We start from the raw sequence: 20,601 nt of genomic DNA on the forward strand, positions 1-20,601 counted from the left end.
CTACAGAAAACATGAGATATGGTGCTGAAACAAGTGCATTAAAATCAAAGTTTTCTGTAAATTATTTTGATAAAATTATATTCTTCTGAACAATCCAGTAGGATGGTCAGATGATGGATCAGAAAATACAAAATGAAACCATCTAAATGTAGAATTGCCTTCCCTTGCTTTCATATGCTGATGTTTTATACATGAAACTTAAAGACAGGTGAGACAATGGGGAAGCTGTGTGAGGCTTTCCTGTGATTTCATCAGGTGCTTTTAGTTACAGGACCTTTCAGGGGTGGGGAGTGGGGTTTATTGTGGAATCGCAGGTTTGTTTCTTACTTCCATTATTTTCCCGGCTGCAGAGAATGACACAAAGCCACAGGCCTTTTTTGCACCACATTTGTCACAACCAGAAGTTACCCCTGTTTGATGATGTCCTAAGTAAAAGCAGGTGACATTGATGACACACAGGCCTGACTCAACTCCTGAACCCAGTGAATCCTGGGAAGCCTGTGGCGAAGGAGGGTAAACCCCATGAGCTGAGTTGTCTCAGAAATTTGCTCTGATAATGCATTATTTTCCAGCTTAATGGAAACCTATGTCCAGATGGTCATTTAGAGAATATCAAAGGGAAATTTGAATCAGCAATTTTAGATTTTGCTTAAATATACCAGTTGCAATCTGTCTTCTAAAAATGCATTGAGCAGGGAACAAGATCTAGGTACTATAGAGAGCAGAGAATTGGCATCTTTTGTTTCCCCTTTTAGCTAAATATACCCCAACTAGAATCCCTGGGCACTTTTTGAACATGTGGTATAGGGTGAAATTAGATGGAGCATTTTCGGTGCAAAGGGCCATTGCCTGTTTTTATTTCATTTAAAGATAACTGTAACTAAACCACTCAATCATTATTTTGTAATTATGTAATAATTGTTGATAGAGCCCTTAGAAAACAACACACAGGGTGCCATCCCTTTTCAAATATCATCAAACTTATTTCTTATAATAAAGCTTGTGACCTATACAGTCCCATTTCATGATTAAAGAAAGAAGCTCAGAGATCCAAGTAATTTCACAAAAGTCACATTGGAAATAATTGGTCAAATTAGCACTCAAGCCCAGGTTATCCAAACTTTAAAGTCAAATTGCTATTGCCAGCCAAATGCCCTGTGATGCCAAAATGGTTTTGCCATCACTGTCATGGCAACCAGGTCATGTGACCTCTACTAAGCACTGTAGGTCTTCCCTCTGAAGAATTGGGAGGAGATCTCATTCCATTTCTTAACACTTTTTAAAAACAAGTTTGAGAGAATTCTCTGTATGCTAAAGTTTTGCCCTTTGAAAAGAAAGGTAGTGCCTTGTTGAAGAAAACAAATATAATGACTGTCAAAATTATGAGAAATTGGGCTGCTGAAATTTGACAGTCTTTTAAAATATTCCAAAGCAAATGGAAACCAACCTAAAACAGGAGTGCAATTTTGATTAGCAGCATTACCTCCAACCTCCATGAAATAGGACTAGGTGATATCAGAACTGATACAGCTGAGGGGATACTATCCTATGTGTGGCTCAAAGCAGCAGCAGTCAGTGAAGTGGAGGCAATTAAATTCCCAAAAGCTAGAATATGGGTTGGCCCTCTTAAAAGTGAACTAATTTGGAATAGTAAATTCACAGTGATGGTTAGTTTCATTATAATGGGACTGTCTACCTTAATATATTTTTCCTAGTGCATAAAAACCTGAGTAAATCAATTGTCAAAGCCTTTTGGGATGGCTCACCAGGTATGCTTTTACTGGCTATAACTTACTCTTACCTAACTTATTCAGGTTACCATATGTTCTGAACCAAAAATAGGAATGTATGCTCAAATGAAAGATTTTATTAATGAATATTATCAATTAAAAAACCTCACATAGGTATAAACCAATAACACATGTATATAAGTATGCTTTGAATTGTTCTTACTTAAATAATAAAAAGCATGAAATTTAATCTGCCTTACTAAACCTAAAGTCCACAGTTATTATATAAAACTTAATAACAAGTGAGCTTTATATTAGCTTTAAGCAAAACAACTTGAATATTAGTCTTAAAGAAAGACAACCAGATAGGCATTCTTTTCTCTTAAGAAACAAAGACAAAATTGTTTTCTAAATATTTAAAGATTATGGATAATCATTTGCAGTAAGTTAAATTATCAAGGAAAAAAAAGGTACTTTGCTTTTGAGTTAATTTTTCTTTTGAGTATATCTTAAAAGTTTTATTAGTTTTTAAAGTTTTACCTCTGAAAGGCGCCCAGATGCTCCTTTGCTAGACATACAAGAATATATAGTTTAATAAAAAGGTGAGCTCATGCACTTGACTAAACCACGTCACATCAGCCCAGAAAATGTTAATACACTTGCAAAGGTGAGTCTTTACATCCTTATCTCCTGGGCTGAGAGAAGGAATATTTAACTCCCACATGGAGCTGCAAGATAGGAAAGTAGTTATTTTCTTGGCTTTATCAAAAGGCTTTCAGTTATTTTAATATCTCTGAGGCTGAGTATCTTGGTAGTAGTAAAGAACAATTGCATGGATCTCATTAGAATGTATATCACACACAGTACTTGCAAAGCATGTCTGTCCTTTTAGGGATTAAAAAGAAAATGTAATTTAGTGAAGATAAAATGGACTTAAGCATGCGTTGTATTTTTTATCTAGCATTTTACTGGCATAGTTCAATAATTATCCCTCACTGTGGTTTTGAGATGGTTGTCTTTTAAATAAAGGCAGGACACAAATAGGAGGGGGAAGAAGAGGAAAGTGGAGAAAGATCAGAGGAGAAGGAGAAGAAAAGGGAAAAAGAGAAAGAGCAGGAGAAATTAATCAGAAGGAACAGGGGAGAAAGGGGATGGAGCCAGGAAGAGATAGGGAGGATGTTTATATAAGGCAATGAGGTATTACCTGCTTCATCTTCAGTAGAGATACAAGGGTGTCACTGTTATTAAAGGATTAAGACATTAACTTCATCAATAAATGCATATGAATCCTACATTGTTGTTTTCACATTCTTTCACAGTGTATTCATTCTTTTATATTTCCTTGAGTTATGTATCCCAAAGTGTTTCATTTAACTCGAAAAACGTACAAACTCCATTTCCTAGCTTCAGTGAATCTGTAAGGCTAGTTGAAGCAATACAACAGGTAGTAATGGTAAAAGTGTATTTTACCATTAAATGTGCATTTATTATCAGAAGAGGCTCCTTTTAATGAAAACTTAAAACAATCTTGAAAAACAGAGCAAAATAGAAATGATAAAAATGGATCTCATAAATGGCAACACTATCTCCAAACTGCAAAAATTTTAGGACACATTTCCTAGAAATTTTAACTAACCTCATATCTAGACCTCTTCAAACTACAATTGTGTGGATAATTCAAGAAAGAAATAAACCAACTTTAGCTTAGAGTGATGCTTTATGCATACCAAACATTTTTTAATTGGATTGGTAAAATAATTTGGCCTTTGTTTTCAAGTTAAAAAGAAAAAAATCACAGAAAGAAAGATACAAAGACAATTATAAAGAACGTCATGAGGGCCAGTTTGGAACTCAAGTTCAATTCGGGAAAAGTGATATTGAGCTACCAAGGTCTTCATAATCTTTTCTTTGATGAGAAAACACATAGCAAAAGGCAAGGTCAGATAAGCTCCAGGCTTGAGTGTGTGTTAGCATTTTACCCTAATCTGGAACCCAGGAATCTGCTGTTATTTACCTGTAACTTTAAGTAGACCATTATCATTCTTCACATCTTAATGGATAAAACCACAGCCCTTCATGAAAAATGAACCATCATGTCTTAAGTTGACTTACATGCCACAAAGCAGGTTACTTAGAGCTTAAGCCTGGAAATAAGGGTGTCCTGATTCTTGGCCCTCCCTCCTCTTCCAACTGCCTAAGAGAAATTTGATTAGAAGTTGGACCTAATTTTTCCATTCCATTCCTATCTACCCTTTATTCAGTTCCCTTAACACATATTATTTTTGTTGATGAGTCAATAATTTTTTTAAAAAAGGTAAAATAGCCTAACCAAGAAAGCAGATATATAATTTTATACCAAATAAGAGCCAATGTGATAATTTTGATGATTTCTTTTGAATGTTTATATGTGCATTTTTATTTTTACATGGCTTAGATCATTCTATATGTAAATAATTTTGCAGCTATCAGCAATTATCTTGATTCTTCAGCGATGTCTTCTGTTTTATAATACTCTATGCTGCCTTCTTTTTTTGCTGTATTATTTCTGTGACTTGTTTCTTTAACAAAAGTATAAACTATTCCAGGACAGACTTTATCTTGCATTTATTTGCCCTTATCTTGCTTTGTACACATAGACTAACAATTTTCCTTCCCAGGCTCTCAACACAGATATTGTTTTAATTTATTGGATTCATGCGAATCATTGGAAGAAGTAGATCACTTTCAACTACGCCTGCACTTCTAGGAAGCAAGTTTTTCTCCAAGAATCCCTCCAAACCCCAAAGGACATGCTTCTTCTGAGTGTGGGGGAAATTTATTTTCAGAATAGTTTGCATTCCATAGGAATTTAAAAGTCTTTTTTTTATGCTAATACAATCAACTAGGTAAGCCTTGGCTTACACTAAACTATGAGGGAGTCTAAAAATGATCCCATACCCCCTCTCTAGTGCCCACTTCCACCCTCAATTCACACCTAAAATATTTTCACATTGCTGCCAAACAGAGCTTTTGAATAAGCAAATCTCCACACTCATTATTGTTATCAGACAAGGACCTGGCCCTGGGTGAGTCTGCCTAGGGACATCTGGTAGTGTGTGGGTTCTTCACTCCCTGGAGGAAAAATTGCACAACATGTGTCCAGGTGACTGTGAGGATGCATTTATTAAAGATGGGGACAGTAAAACAATGAAGCACTCAGCATAGAACAAACAACAGGTGAGCCTAGGTTTGGCTGCCTTAGCTCACTGAGAAGTCAGTCAAAAGGGGGTTTTGGAGACAGGTTCAGAGGGCTAGCCTGGGACAAGCTGCTGCTGCCCATTTCTCTCCTGGTTGCAAGTCTCATGAGATCCCTTAGAGTTTAGGAGATGTGTGCCTGTGGAGGAAGGAGGGAAGAAGAAGGAGTAGGGGATGATATGGGCTGCTCCCCAAGAGGGAGAGCATGCACTCTGGGACCTTTGTCTTGAGGGTTTTTCACCTTTCTCTTGCAGGTGGGAATCTTAGGGAAGATCTTAGGGGAAGGTTTCAGCAGAACATTCATCATTTTTCCAGGTGTGCTCTTTCAGGCTTGTGGCCTCTGCTAATTGTTAGTGCCAGGGCAGGGGAGTGGTTAGTCACAGCAACTGGTCCAGATGTTGCTCACCTGGTTTTACTGGTTTTCTGGGCCTGGACCTGAAATACAACAGAGGCCTATATATCCTCTCTAGGGAGGTGACCTTCTGCACTGGGCTCTAAATTGCTTTGCCAGATTATTCAGCTCTCTATCTCAGATTCCCTATTCTACTTGCCAAGGAATTTTCCTAGTTTCTTACTACCCTGCCTCACTACCAGTACCCATCTCTTCATCACTCATCCCGGCCCCCACTGTATATTGGAGTCATTCTCAGAGTCCCAGAAACATATCACGTTTACTCTCATTTCTGGGCCTTTGCATGTGCTTTTCCCTCTGCCTAGAAGATCATTCTCCCTATATCCACCAACCAAATTTCCTGTCTGCACTGCGTTTGAATAACTGTCATTCACAATTCAGGTCTCAGCTAAGATGTCATCTTCTTTGCAAAGTCTTAGTCCCTGCTAGTCTAGGTGATTCCTTCTTAGTACTTCCTTAACATCTTGTGTTAGCCAGTACTTTAGGGTGTGTGCATGTGTATCTATATGTGTGTGTGTATGAATATATATATATAAAATTTATAAAATATCTGTCTGCAGACTTATCTTCTGCCACCCTCTACTCCACCCAGAGTCATAGGCTCTTTGAAGATAAGAACTGTAGTTCTGTAGCTGCTCACCACTCTGTCCTCCTAATAGCTAGGTGACACAAAGACCCAGCAGAGGAAGCATTCACTGAATATTTCTTAAGTAAATGAATAACTTTGCACTTCTTGCCTGTTTCCACCTGTGTGTCATGTCCTAGGGCGCCCCAGGAACTCGCCACACTATGCCCTGTGTAGGTACCTGCAGCACCTGTCCTTTTGATCTGCCGTAACTTTCTCATTGCTGTGAGGATGTTTTGAGCTCTGTTCTGAGATTTGCCTCTGTAGGTTGTCAGTCTGATCTACTTTTCCACTCAGAGGTGCTAATGACCCTGGAGTCACATGCCTTATACAGCATTGTTGTAGTTTCTCAACCCAAAAGGAAGGCTGTACTAGGGGAAGGGACTTTATATACCTCTCCTTAGGACCTTTCTGCATTCCTTAAATGCTCCCACAAGAGGTTATGTATATTCTTCCTTTATGTAAGAATCAGAGATAAATGTTCTTAGATGTGGAGTACTTGCCCATGAATGGTTGTCACGGTTCCATTGTGACAGACATAAAATAGTGATATTATTTCCTTTGGTAATTTTGGGGGTAGGGTAACAAATATGATTTATAAGAACAGATTGTTCATTGTTATATGCTTCACATTTTAATGTAAATGTTAAGTTTACTTCCACATATTATTTATAAATTTGTGTAAATATTTTGCACAAATATTTCTCCTAAGTAAACCAATACAGTGGAAATAATACTCATGAATAGAGAAATGAAGCTAAAATCAATTTTACTAAGAAATAAATTAATTCATCTGGGCTACTGAGAAATGATTTATATGCAAGTAAAATGAGGCAAATTCTTGATCTTTTTCCATACGATAAGCATTCTTTCTGGAAACTACTCAAAGAAAGAGGAGAAAAAGCTATTCAGTCCAAATTCAAAGAGGAGAAAATCTTCTTGTTTCTATGGAAATGAACATGGGTCATCTTGTGTTTCGCCCTTCTTAGTTCTTTTTTTTCTCCCCCTTAGGACACATTTTTCCAGCCTACTTTTTAGTATCTAATGACTTTTCTATGGATGAATCATGAAATACAGAGTCAATAAAACCTTCAGAGATAATTTAAGCCCAAACTTTTATTTTGGAGACAAGGGAGCTGGCGCTCAGAGAAGTCAAGCAGTGTGTCCTCCATTGCCCTGTGGTAAAGGAACAGAACTGGAGCTTATAGCCAGGGGTCCTGTTACAAGATGTTTCAGAGAATGTGGAGTAATCCTAGATGGCTAAGTAAAAAAAAAAGTCTCGTTCAAATATTTAATTTATGACACATATTAATAAGAATAATATACAACACTTTCTGAGAAGTATTCTAAATATTTCCTATGTATTAACACACTTGATCCTCATAATGCCTTATGATTCTTATTTTAACCAATAATAAAACTGAAGTCCAGATAGCTTAAGAGATTTCCACAGGTTATCAATGTTGACCCTTGGACTCCAGGTGAGACTGTTGAACTCTTGAGTCTGTGTACATAACCACTATATACATCCTTTTATTCAAGTATACCCATAAATTATTCAGACATGTGTGCAGTGATGTTAAGAGCATGAACACTGGGGTCAGAAACAGGAATCAGGTGACCAGCTATGGCAATTAAGGGGCCGTATAACCTTACATTACTTCCTCTCACTTGGCTTTGTAGGGGAGGGAGGGGCAAATTCCTCCTTTTTTCCTCTTGGTTCTTATCGCTGGTCGCATAATTAAAATGACATAAGGCATATTAACAGAAGAAAATCAAACTTAATACGTACACACGGAGAATTCACATAAGCATAAAGCATTCTATAGACATTGAGGTAAAATGAAGTACATTAAGTCTTCATTTAACTTAATAGGTTCTTGGAAACTGAGACTTTAAATGAAATGACATATAATGAAACCAATTTTACTATAGGTTAATTGATATAAACAAGAATTAGGTCCCTACAGCATATTTCTGGTCACAAAAATATCACTTAACTTCTAAATTAAGATTCCAAACACTTCTAATATTAAACATTGAATTAAATGTGAGCAATACATACATTTAAGAACAATTAATAAAAAGTAAGTAAGATAATGATTTTCCCACCCACTTATCCTAGTTCAGAGTCATGGGTGCCTGGAGACTGTCTCAGTAGCTAACAGAGCAAGATATGACCCCCTGAACTAGATACCCTTCCATTGTAGAGCCACTCACAAACACACTAACACTGGGACAATTTAGACATGTCAGTTCACCTCACATGCCAATCTTTGGGATGTGGAAGGAAACCCAAGTACCTAGAGGAAACCCACACAGACATAGAGACAAAGTTCAAACTCCACACAGGGAGTGGTCCAGCCAGGAATTGATTTTTTTACCAATGATATGATAAAATGGCATTGACTAAAATGACATTATCCTGCTGTGTATATATAACATTCTGGACTAAGAAGAAGGAGGTAGGGGTCTGGGACTTCCAAGGGAAATATGGCAATTTGCTGGGAAATAAAAAGGGTTAATGTTTAGTAAGCAAAAGTTTGCTGGGACATCTCCAGAAAATGTGACATAAAAGGACTTTAATTCAAAGTCCCTTGGTAGGTTCTTCCCAGATTAAACTAGTTATCTATGGTGCTAGCTCCTTTCTGGAGCAGGCCTTCTATCTTAAATCCTCTTAGGCAGTTAGAGGGAGGTTTAGAGGTGCTTCCTGAGCCTTCTGGGCCATAAAATAATCACTGTCCCAAAGAGACATATTTGAGGTGGCTAACTCTGCCCCTCTTCACCCTCTATGTCCTCATTGGTGACTTGACGCTACTCCAGTCTAGCACTCTGGTAACTGGAGGAGTGTCCCAGGATGATGCAAATAAAGTTCTTAAATCTTGGAACCAAGTCCACCACACGTGTTAAGAGTTCCCAACCGACTCTCAGTTAGTTGATATGCTAGAGTGCTTTGTTAAATATATTTTATATTGTGATTTGCTAAAGTTCTTATTCCTTTTTTTTAAAGACTTTATTTATTTTTAGAGACAGGGGAAAAGAAAGAGAGAGAGAGAAAAATATCAATGTGTGGTTGCCTCTCACATACCCCCTACTGAGGACTTGGCCAGCAACCCAGATATGTGCCCTGACTGGGAATCAAACCAGCGACCCTTTGTTTTACAGGCTGGCACTCAGTGCACTGAACCACATCAGTGAGGGCTAAAATTCTTATTTCACTTCAATAACACAGAAATCTTATTTTTAACCTTCCTCTTTGAAAATAATAAAAAATATATGACTGCACTCTCCTAGCTTAGTAATATGCACAAGACATTTAATTTATTCTTTATTAGAGCATTTTAATGCTTTAAAATCTTCATTTTAAAAATGACTTTTGATTTTGTTTTAACTAAATATCTTCTAGGAACTTACTATCTTAATATTTGCATGTTTCTACTAATCATGAGGCTATGGAAAGAAAATTCAAGATTATTGATGATTTTATTTAATCCTAGTTTGTGTGTGTACTTTGTACTGAGAATAAAATAGAGAATAAGTTAGGAAAAACGTATGAAGAAAAAATCTTGTTTAAACAACAAGCAAACAAAAAATAAAACCATAAAACCCCTTTCAATTCCTTTAGAAATGTCACTATCTACCATACATAGGAAGGTATTATTTTCAACAATAAAAGACAACTAAAATTTTCTAACATCCTTTCAGGGTCTGCCTCATTAAAACTCAATGAAATTTGAATTACAACCATCTTGGACAGGGGCTTTAGGTCTAAATTTTTTTGCAGTCACTGAAAGTATCTTAATGTCAACCTAGCATATATATTGAGCAGATAAGGTACTCACTCCCCTATGATTTTAAAGCATCATCACATAATTTATTTTTGGCACAATTGTTTACAACATTAATGTCTCTTCCCTCGTGTACCTCTTTAAGAATTTATTCCTTAATCATATCTTTGAGAGTTTAATTTTCTTTCCCACTCTAGAGGTATAATTTGTGTGGGAGTAATTTTAAGAACTACAAAGTAGTAACTGTAAAATAAAAAAGACCTAAAGCAAAATTTATTTTTTCTTGGCAATACTGTAGCTGGAGAGATAATGTGATGAGATGCTTCATGGCTGTGAGATAGCATTGTGACCTATATAATTCCATTGATTCACCTTGGGAAAATTTACCTACCAGAGACTGACTCAGCTGACATTTTATTCATACTGCATGAAGAACCAGAAATACTGCAGGGACTTTCTAACTGAGCTCTTTCCTTTAGATTCACCAAAATTCCTAAATCACAATCCACAGTGCAAGGAGAGTGAGCACTCTAAAGTGAAAAGCATGTTATTATGCGCCTGCCTAAAACTCACCAGTGACTTTCTACCACACAACAATTAAGTCCAGCACAATAAGGCTTCCATGGCCCTTACAGAAGAGGCCCTGCTTTCTTCTCTAGTCTCAAATCCCATCACTTCCTTCGGTTCCTTGAACACCTTGTGCTGTTCTTTGCCTCAACCATAGTGCATACAAATCCTTTTTTTGGCTACTCACTAAGTCCCACTGTCCATTGAACAGCTTACTGCACATTATTGGTATCAGTAGAAATAGAGGGGAAACATATTTGGGGGAAATATTTCACTAGACTTAGCATATTGAAAGAAAGATAAAGTTTGTTTTCTCCTGTCTCAACCTCAAATTTCTTATACACCTCTTTACATCTGAGGTCCTACTGTCCTCAGATACTTTGAGCTGTCTCTTACTTTTTTGTTCTTGGCAAAGTAGCCTCTAAAACATAATGTATGATGAGTTATCACACCTCAGAGTGAACTCACTGAGTTTGATATTATAAAGTATTTATTATATACCAGGCTTTGTTCTAGGCATAGGGAGATAGATTATCAGTGATCAAGATAACAAAGGTGCCACTTTCAATGAGCACAGATTCTAATGGAGGAGACAAAAAAGGAATGATTAAATGATTACAGAAATATCACTTCAATAGAGGACTGGTGGGCACAGACAATGGGGTGGGGGGACAGGGCAGGAGAGATCAATGGGGAAAATGGAGACAACTGAAATTGAATAATAATAATAAACGAGCGAACAAAGGACACTTTTTATTTATGGATTCAGTATTCAAAGCTTTATGTGTTCTTAGTTCACCCTAAAAGAGCAGTGTAAAAGACTGAATCTTAATTCAAAGAGATATATCACTTCAGATAGAAATGGTTAGTAGGAAGAAGATAAAATGGGACTTGTGACAGAGGGATTGCTGGGAAGGAGGTATCTAGTTTAGATCATGTGATTCAAACAGTCTCTTTGAAGCTAAGATCTCCATGAGGAAGTAGCTCTAGCCTAAGAATAGAGAAAAACATTCCAGGCAGAGGGGATGGCTGGTGCAAAGGCCATTAGGTGAAAATAAACTTCAAGGAGTAGGAAGAAAGGCCAGAAAAGCTGGAGAGAGAGCTCACGAGGGGAAAAGCCATAGGAGAAGTGGTCTGAGGGCTCAGCCAGCAATGGGCCATGCAGGGCCTTGTGGGCCTGGTGAGGGCTTCTACTTTTGTTCTTAGTGCAAGTAGAAGCCAGTAGAAGGTTTCAAGTGCAGTAATGATGTGATTTTATTTAAAGCTGAGCAACTATATTCTGGCTGTAATGTGGAGAACATATTGAGGAAAAGCAGAGGTGGACAACGGGGATATGAGTTAGGGACTTCAATCCATCTCATCTTAATTATGACAGTTCAGTTCAGTGAATCACTGAAATGGTAGAGCATCGAAAGTAATAAGTTACATTCCTGTCATATTTTTATTTTAAGATTTATCTTCACTGAGGCATCAAAGTGATTTCTGCACTTAAAGGAATTTCAGAATTTGTGTGGAAGGTTTTATTGGAAAGGAGGAACATGAATCAACACACGTTAAATGGTTGGCACTTGGTTTAAGTGAGAGGAAAATATTGGGATAAAGGAATCTACATATAAGATAGTTTTAATAATGAAGAGCAGTTAATGGGGAATGAGATTCATTGTGGCTTCCCTATCATCACACCCATATAACTCTAGAAATTACTGGAATTAAGGTTGTCTAAACTGAGTTGGATCCCTGTGTTCATCCTTTCAACTGGCAGATTTGCTTTCTCTGAGCCTCTAGGTTTTCTCATTTAATTAAACAGAACAGTTCTACCCAGTGAGTGGAGATGTTAAAATAATCAATTTACGGCTCTATCAGTTATAATGATATCATTCTGACATTTAGATCTTTTCAAAATAGCTTTTTTGATGGTATTTTCATAGAATAATAGAGCTAAATTTTTTTATATTATATAAATGTTTATTCATATACTCATATCTGCTCACTTTTTTAGATAAGAAAACTGAGTCCTAGAAGGGGAAATGAACCAGACAAGGGTTTCTTATCCAATTAGTATGAGATGCACATACCAGCCTAGGTCACATGACTCCTGATAATATATATTCTCTCCATTAATTTCACCTAAGTTTTTATAAGTCCAGAGGACAATTACAATATATGTTATATTCTTTCTTTGTTTTTCCTACATAGAAGCACCTATGAATTGATTAGTTTGGGAAACTGAAGAACTCTTCTACCACCCCTTACAAAATAGTAGAATTCACCCTGGTTGGTGTAGCTCAGTGGATTGAGTACAGGCTGTGAACCAAAGGGTCACTGATTCAATTTCCACTCAGGGCACATGCCTGGGTTGCAGACCAGGTCCCCAAAAGAGGGTGCGTGAGATGCAACCACACATTAATGCTTTTCCCCTTCTCTTTCTCCTTCCCTTCCTTCTCTCTAAAAATAAATAAATAAATAAATAAATAAAGTCTTTTAAAAAATAGAATTCTCCCTTACAAATAACGTACAAGAGTGTGTTTCTCATGACTGTATGGAGTAGGGTGATTGGACCAATGGCTTATCTCTCATGTGGGCCATTCAGTAGAGCTCTCGATTCAAGGACACCCAAAGACCTTGCTTATTTTGTTCTGGTTCATGAAGTAAAGCAAATTAAGAGAGAGAAACTCATTCTACTTGCCACACTGATTTGAATATAATGGAATGAAGGCATATCTTTTATATAGCAATTTCGGTAAGAAATGAAAATCAGACAGTCTCAAAAGGGGAATAAGCAGTTAGCCAAATCCAATGAAGATCAGTTATTTAATAATCTATACTTGCTTTCTTTAAAATTTTTAATTTTGTCCAGACACATTATCAGCACCTCTTTGATCCACTGTAATATCCAAATGAGGCCTGAGGGATGCATACATCTTTGTTCCACTGCTAAAGACCCCTAGGAAATCTTTTTGATTATGGAAATTAGTAAAGACACATAAAACTGCACATTCTTAAGTGAATAAATATAGATTTTAAATACTACTTCTTTCAAATAATCAAAAGCATAAGTCAATATCGCAGGTGAGATCTCAAAGAAGTAGAAACAAAGGAGGAGCTTAAAATTATACCAAGATTAAAACAAAAATAAATAAGCTTAACTGAAGAGCAATGTGTCCTGGGCTGAGAGACTGGAAACCATATTTCACAATCTCTCAGTGCCAGCTTGAAATCTCAGTCCTTCCTCAAAGTTATTCTACCTTTTTTTAAAAAAATATTTATTTATTTTTAGAGAGAGAGGAAGGTAGTGAGAAAGAGGAAGAAAAACATCAATGTGTGGTTGCCTCTCCTGCATCCCTTACTGGGCACCTGGCCTGCAACCCAGACCTGTGCCCTGACTGGGAATTGAACCTGTGACCCTTTGGTTCACAGGCCATCACTCAGTCCACTGAGCCACAGCAGCTAGGGCAGCTCTTCTACTTTTTCACTTACTCATCAGAGAACCCACATGGTTCATGAAGGCAGAGCCTTTTGAACCTACAACTGGAATTTTAGTTTGACTTTTATAAGGAAAAAAGATTACTTGGAAGTGGAAGATAAACCAAGCAAAAAAAAAGTAAACTTAAATCAAATTCTTATTTAGAAATACATTGTTCACTTCCAGTTGGCCAGGTTGAATTAAATAAAAAGATTGCTTGTATTGAACATATAAGGAAAATATGGATATGTGGAGTGACCATGAAATTTCTTTTTCTCAATTCTTCACAATCCTACTTAACAACATTTGTGCTATCTGTGACTGTCTCAAACTTTTGTGTTTGCCACACACTCTTAAGTATTAGTGTCACTTTGATGTATGTTAAAAATACAAATACAAACAACAACCTCAGATACAGGCATCTGGACTAAACAAGTCCACAATAATTGTTACATATGTTTACATGAGCATATAAAATCCCACAGTTCTATGAAAACAACCATGGTTATCACACTGTTGGCATGTTGCCCTTCCATATTACCCGTCTAGAAAGAATTGTTTTTTGCTTTGATTCTACTTTTTTATATCCTCGTGAGATAAATGGCTTGCCTGACCTAACAAATACACAGTCCATTTATGGCATGTATACCATCATGCCTGTGTCCCATTCATTATCTGCAGCACATTTTCAATGTTATACTCCATCTTGAATACTCTGTGGGTTCAATATGCCATCTGGATGGAGTAAGTGACAGTGTGGCAAAAAAGATTTGGTGATGGCTATCATGGACTTTGTTCTAAGTGTTAAGGTTCACTGATTAGGAATCACTGCTCTGAACCTGTTTAGGCAAATCAATGTCCACATCAGGAGTGCCCTAAACAGGAGGGCTTACTTCTCATACAAATATCTTACTCCTCTTACAAATATCTTACTCTTATGGTCTTGTCTACTCTACCTTATGTGCAACTCTGAAGTTGACATGACTTTTGACAACCCCAACTGAAATCTTATCAGTCTCATTTAGGGGGTTTGTCCACTGTCTTCTGTGAGTAAAAGATCAGACTCAGACTGAGGCAGGTGTTTGGCATAGTGGGGGGATTATAATGAGTGAATAGGTGCTCACATCATATTTCAAAAACACTTCAACACTATAAAATTAGTTGTAAAAACCAATATTTTCTTCAACTTGTTCTGCAATATATAGTTGTATCCCCAAAATATAAAGGATGAGTATGGATGTTTGTATTTTTTGCATGTGCTTGTGTGTGTATTGGTGTATGTGTGTGTGTTAATACTGGAAAGTTTAGTATACATTTATTAAATGAGTAACTAGTTTAACTTTTGAACTGTGAACTCATGCCATGCTTCACTTTTGGCTGAAACTGAATCATAAAACTTGATCCTGCATTAAGGAGTTATAGATTGTTACAGAAGGGAATGGTGGGAATGAGGGTATGGATGAGATCAAAATAATATTTATGTACATTTCCTATGCATGTGGCAAGACTTGCACAGCTTCATAACACTCTTTGCATCTTTTCTAATCCTGATCATCTTGCATGGTTTTCCCTGTGGCTCCAAAAGGTTGAATATAAAGCCATAACATGTCACTCCACCCACATCGGTTTCACAATTGCTAAAGCTTATCTCTGCCTTTTTTGTGCTCTTTCACTTAGAGTAAGAATCTGTTTTCTGGAATGTGCATCTCTCTGGTAACTTAAGTCTCCCTTTCTTCTGTTTTCAAGGATGGGAGGAACAGTTTTATTGGACACCAACTGGGCGGGGTAGTGGAAGTGCCAAACAGCAAGGACCAACGGGTGAAGTCAGCCAGAGCCATTCAAATCACCTACTACCTCCAGACCTATGGCTCTGCCACCCAGGACCTCATAGGGGAGAAGTGGGAGAATGAGTTCTGTAAACTTATGAGGAAGCTCCAGGAGGAGCACCAGGACCTCCAGCTCTACTCTTTAGCATCCTTTAGCCTCTGGAGAGACTTCCACAAGACCAGCATCCTGGCCAGGAGCAAGGTCCTGGTGAGCCTCGTGCTGATCTTGACCACAGCCACCCTCTCCAGCTCCATGAAGGACTGTTTGCGCAGCAAGCCCTTCTTGGGCCTCCTGGGGGTGCTCACAGTGTGCATCTCCCTTGTCACGGCAGCAGGGATCTTCTTCATCACTGATGGGAAGTACAACTCCACCCTGCTGGGAATCCCGTTCTTCGCCATGGGTAACTATCCATCCTTGTGGTAATCGGATTCTTACCGGTTTGGGGCAAGGTAGTACATTTCTTGAATTCTCAGGTGGAAATCTGTTTTAACTTTGCATTAGCATGTCTGTATGACTCTGTAAAAACTTTCTTGGGGGTGGTGTCTTTTCTCCTTATTGTGCCTTTCAGGAAATTATGGGCTGACCAAGACATTTTTCAATTTAGGTTGGGGAATTGCATGCTGTCAAATTATTTTTAAGTTACACAATATTGTAATTCTCCACTCCACTTGATCAAAAATTATAGCTCAGGGATTATAGAGTACAGATTTAAGGAGATGCAAAATCTTCAAGATTTTCAAACAAAATTTTGTAGTTTATATTTGTGGGCATCCTCAAGTTGTTTATGATGAAGAGTAACTATCAGAGGATGAACATTCTGAGGACCACTCATATGCTCCAATCTCAAAGAACTTCTTCATTAAACTTTATTAAGTCATTTAAAAGTTTTTGCCAATAATACACTCCATTTCTCCACCTCTTCATAAACTAAAACTTTCCTGTTGCCACTTAAAAAACGTGTCTCCTAAATTTTTTAAAAAAATAATGAGAATCCTGTCATGATTATCCCATTCCTGTAAGTTTTCTCCCATATATGCATAAGTAGTCTAGAAAATGGTGTGTGTGTGTGTGTGTGTGTGTGTGTGTGTCCAAAAGGAAAGAGCAAGTCTTGGGAGAAAAGTGAGGGATGGCTCAGCAACAAAACTGATGGGGTCTATCAGAAAGGAGCTGATAATGGGGATAATTGTGGCACTGTGAAAGGTCTTTCAGATCTGATATAATTCTCTACATGCAGCCATTGGGAGGATGAGCTGTAAAAAATGGCCTCTAGGTGGTGAATTGACATAAGCGAGAGAGCATCACCTGTAAAGTAATTGCTTTTCACTCCCTGGGTTAAAATTAGCACTGGATTAAAGTTTTATTGTTAGATGAAAAAGACACAAGAATGTGGTCACCAATTCTTCTAGGTGATCTGGGCCCTCTTTGTTTTCACCTTAACAAATGTTTTCAAGAAGAATGCTGAAAAGCAGATTCATATTGTAGGCACTGGGACCAAACTTCTTTATCTGGAAACCCAGCTTTGTTGTGGCCATGTTAAGTTAGTCCATCTCATTAAGCCTCAGTTTCTTGTATAAAATGAGGATAGTAACTGTACCATATTCAAGAAATTGGTTTTGAATTTAATAGAATATACCTAAAGCTAATAGCACACATAGTAAACACTCATTATCAATATGTTTTAGTGGTTAAACTGGTGTGCTATGTGTAATGCATTCAATAATGAATAGGAAATAGTCCTTGGCTTTTAGAAATTGAAAGTATTCCTGAATTTTGCCTGTCATTTTAAAGTGTGTGTTCATTTTGTTAATAAAAGGTCTTTTTGCTTTTCCCAAAGAACTATATGAAAAAAAAAAACTTTCACCAGGGACAAGGATGAGTCTAGATTTGAACCATTTATACTTATGTTTTTTAAGCTCAGTCTCTTGACTTGAAATAACAATGTAAGTTGCATAAAAATCATAGAGCATGAATCACAAATGTAACATGACTCATTCAAGATTGACAAATTAGATACCTAAGAGCTTATTAGGGAATTTCCTTTTGTTTAAGTATATTTTATTGATTGTGCTATTACAGTTGTCCCATTTATTTTCTCCCCTTTTTCTGCCCCACCCTGCACTCCCCATCTCTCCAGCTTTCGCCCTCCCTTTAGTTCATGTCCATGGGAAGTACATATAAGCTTTTTGGCTTCTCCATTTCTTATACTATTCTTTTTAAAAAATATTTTATTTATTTATTTTTAGAGAGGGAAGGGAGGGAGATAGAGAGAGAGAAACATCAATGTGTGGTTGCTGGGGGTCATGGCCTGCAACCCAGGCATGTACCCTGACTGGGAATTGAAGCTGCGACACTTTGGTTCGCAGCCCACGTTCAACCAACTGAGCTATGCCAGCCAGGGGTTCTTATACTATTCTTTACCTCCCCCTGTCTGTTTTGTACTTACCATTCATATTTTTTATCTTCTTCAATTTTTTAGATAAGTCCCTTTAACATTTCGTATAATAATGGCTTGATGATGAACAACTCCTTTAACTTGATCTTATCGGGGAAGCACTTTATCCACCCTTCCATTCTAAATGAGAGCTTTGCTGGCTAGAGTAATCTTGGATGTAGGTCCTGGCATGTCATGGCTTCAAATACTTCTTTCTATCGGTTTTTGCCTGTAAGATTTCTTCTGAGAAATCATCTGATAATCTTATGGGAACTCTTTTGTAGGTAACTGTCTCCTTTTCTCTTGCTGCTTTTAAGATTGTCTCCTTATCTTTTATAACTTATAAAAAAGATTATGATGTGTCTTGGTGTGTTCTTCCTTAGGTCCAACTTGGGACGATCTGAGTTTCCTGGACTTGCATGTCTATTTCCTTCACCAGATGAGGAAGTTGTCCTTTACTATTTTTTCAAATAATGTTTCAAATAAGTTTTCCATTTCTTGCTCTTCCTCTTTTCCATTTGTGAGCCCCATGATTTGGATGTTGGAACATTTAAATTTGTTCTGGAGGTTTCTAAGTCTCTCCTTATTTTTTTTTATTTTTTATTTCTTTATTCTGTTCCAGTTGAAGATTTAATTTTTCCTTCTGTTCCAAGTCATTGATTTGAGTTCCAGTTTCCTTTTCTTCACTCTTGGTTTCCTGTATATTTTTCTTTATTTCACTTTTTATAGACTTCACTTCCTCCTTTATTTTTCATCCATATTCAATCATTTCTGTGAGCATCCTAATTACCAGTATTTTGAACTCTGTATCTTAATAGGTTAGCTATCTCTTCATTGTTTAGTTGTATTTTTTTCTGGAGTTTTGATCTGTTCTTTGATTTGGGCCATATTTCTTTGTCTTGGCATACCTGTTATGTTGTGACAGGTGGAGCCTTAGGTATTCACCAGGGTAGGGCAACTCACTTCACTGTGTTGCAGTGCTCTATGTGGAGAAGGGGTCAGAGAGGGAACAATGCCACTTTCTTGGCTCTCACCCTGCTTTCAGTCACTTCCCCTGCTTCTTGCAAGGGAATAGGGCCCTTCTGGTGCTGATTACTGGGGTGGGTGTTCTTGTGCATGTTCTAGGATCCTGTGGGCCCCTCCAGTGGACTCTCCTATGATACTGGGAGTTTCTCCCATTGCTGCAATCCCCACAGGTTTTTACAAGCCAGAGGTTTTGATGCTTCATTTCCCTGCACTGGAGCCCTGGGTTGCACAGTCTGTCTTGCTCCCCAGTTGTCCATCCCAGTTTATCCTCTTGAGGATGTGGGACCACCTGATCTGCCAGCCACTGCCTTGATGTGTGTCCTCTCAGCTCCAGCTTCCCATCTCTGTCCTTCCTACCAGTCTGGATGAATATTTCTTCTTTAACTCTTTGGTTGTCAGACTTCCATACAGTTCAATTTTATGTCAATTCTGGTTGTTTTTGTTTATAAATTTGTTGTTTTCCTTTGTTTGGTTGTGTGAGAAAGCAAAGCATATTTACCTACACCTCCATCTTGGCCAGAAGTTCCTTTTCAGGGAATTTTCTGTAGCTGATGGTAATCTAACTAGTCAATGGAAATTTTTATCAGGGAAACTTTAGAATACATCAAATTTTATATTTTATAAAAATAATGAAAAAACTCTTTTTCAAATGATGCTAAATTGTAACATAGACTCTACAAAACCAGAGTGGTATTTCCATGTCTTAAAGAAATAATAAGAACATGAAAAGCCACAATGAGGGAAAAGTCCAGATGCTGCAAGACACAATTTTCACTCTCTCTCCTCTCTCAGTGACCTTTAATATCATAAATCAGCCTTGGATGGTGTAGGTGCAGAAATTAGGAAGCTTGGTGAATGGTTACTCTTCAGTATTGCTGCAATTTGAAACCTTAAAATATTCTAAAAGGAACTCTTCTTCTATGTTCTGCAATATAACAGTAAAATATTTGCTCTGTCAAGGAAGAGTTTGTTTTGTTGTGTTTTATTTTTTTCTAAAATAAAGATACCAAGACTGAGAACTAGTGAAATAAAAGGAAAACTACTCTACAGGGTTAGGAAATCTGGGTTTTCATCTCAGCTTCCCCACTATCTTTGTATGTTTTACCAGACAAGCTTTGTATAGTCTTTTGTCCTTTTGTCTGAGTTCATATATTAAATGAAATATTTGGACCTTTTAGTATTGAATTTTGAGGATCCTACAATATTCTTCATTTCATTCTTCAACTGAGGTTAGAATTTGATCATGATGTTGAGCATCAGTAAGTTAAGTTTGGCAGAGATAGATCTTCTAGTGGTATACACAGCACTAGTTAAGCCAGTCCTTTAAAGAATTACAGTTACTAAGGGATCAGAACTGCATAATCCAAATTTAGTTGGGTATAAAAGAAAGAAGAAGCCCAACTCCTTTGGTAAACTTCTATTTCTATTCCCATATTCTTACAAGGATCTCTTTGAGTCAGTGAATATTCACTCTATTATGCTCCAAGATTCAAACCAT

The 20,601-nt window shown here is 37.3% G+C and overlaps 1 protein-coding gene across 3 annotated transcripts in view; it reads left to right on the top strand.

Moving 5' to 3' along the window:
• Positions 1 to 20,601, top strand: part of PTCHD4 (patched domain containing 4) — a 187,451-nt gene that overhangs the window by 35,675 nt on the left and 131,175 nt on the right. For all 3 annotated transcript variants that reach the window (XM_036024215.1, XM_036024214.1, XM_028508394.2), the window contains one exon: positions 15,566 to 16,046. In XM_036024215.1, coding sequence (XP_035880108.1) covers positions 15,566 to 16,046 — 481 coding nt within the window. The remainder of the gene's footprint in view (positions 1 to 15,565; positions 16,047 to 20,601) is intronic.

Source organism: Phyllostomus discolor, chromosome 4, assembly GCF_004126475.2.
Source record: "Phyllostomus discolor isolate MPI-MPIP mPhyDis1 chromosome 4, mPhyDis1.pri.v3, whole genome shotgun sequence".
Lineage (NCBI taxonomy): Eukaryota > Metazoa > Chordata > Mammalia > Chiroptera > Phyllostomidae > Phyllostomus > Phyllostomus discolor.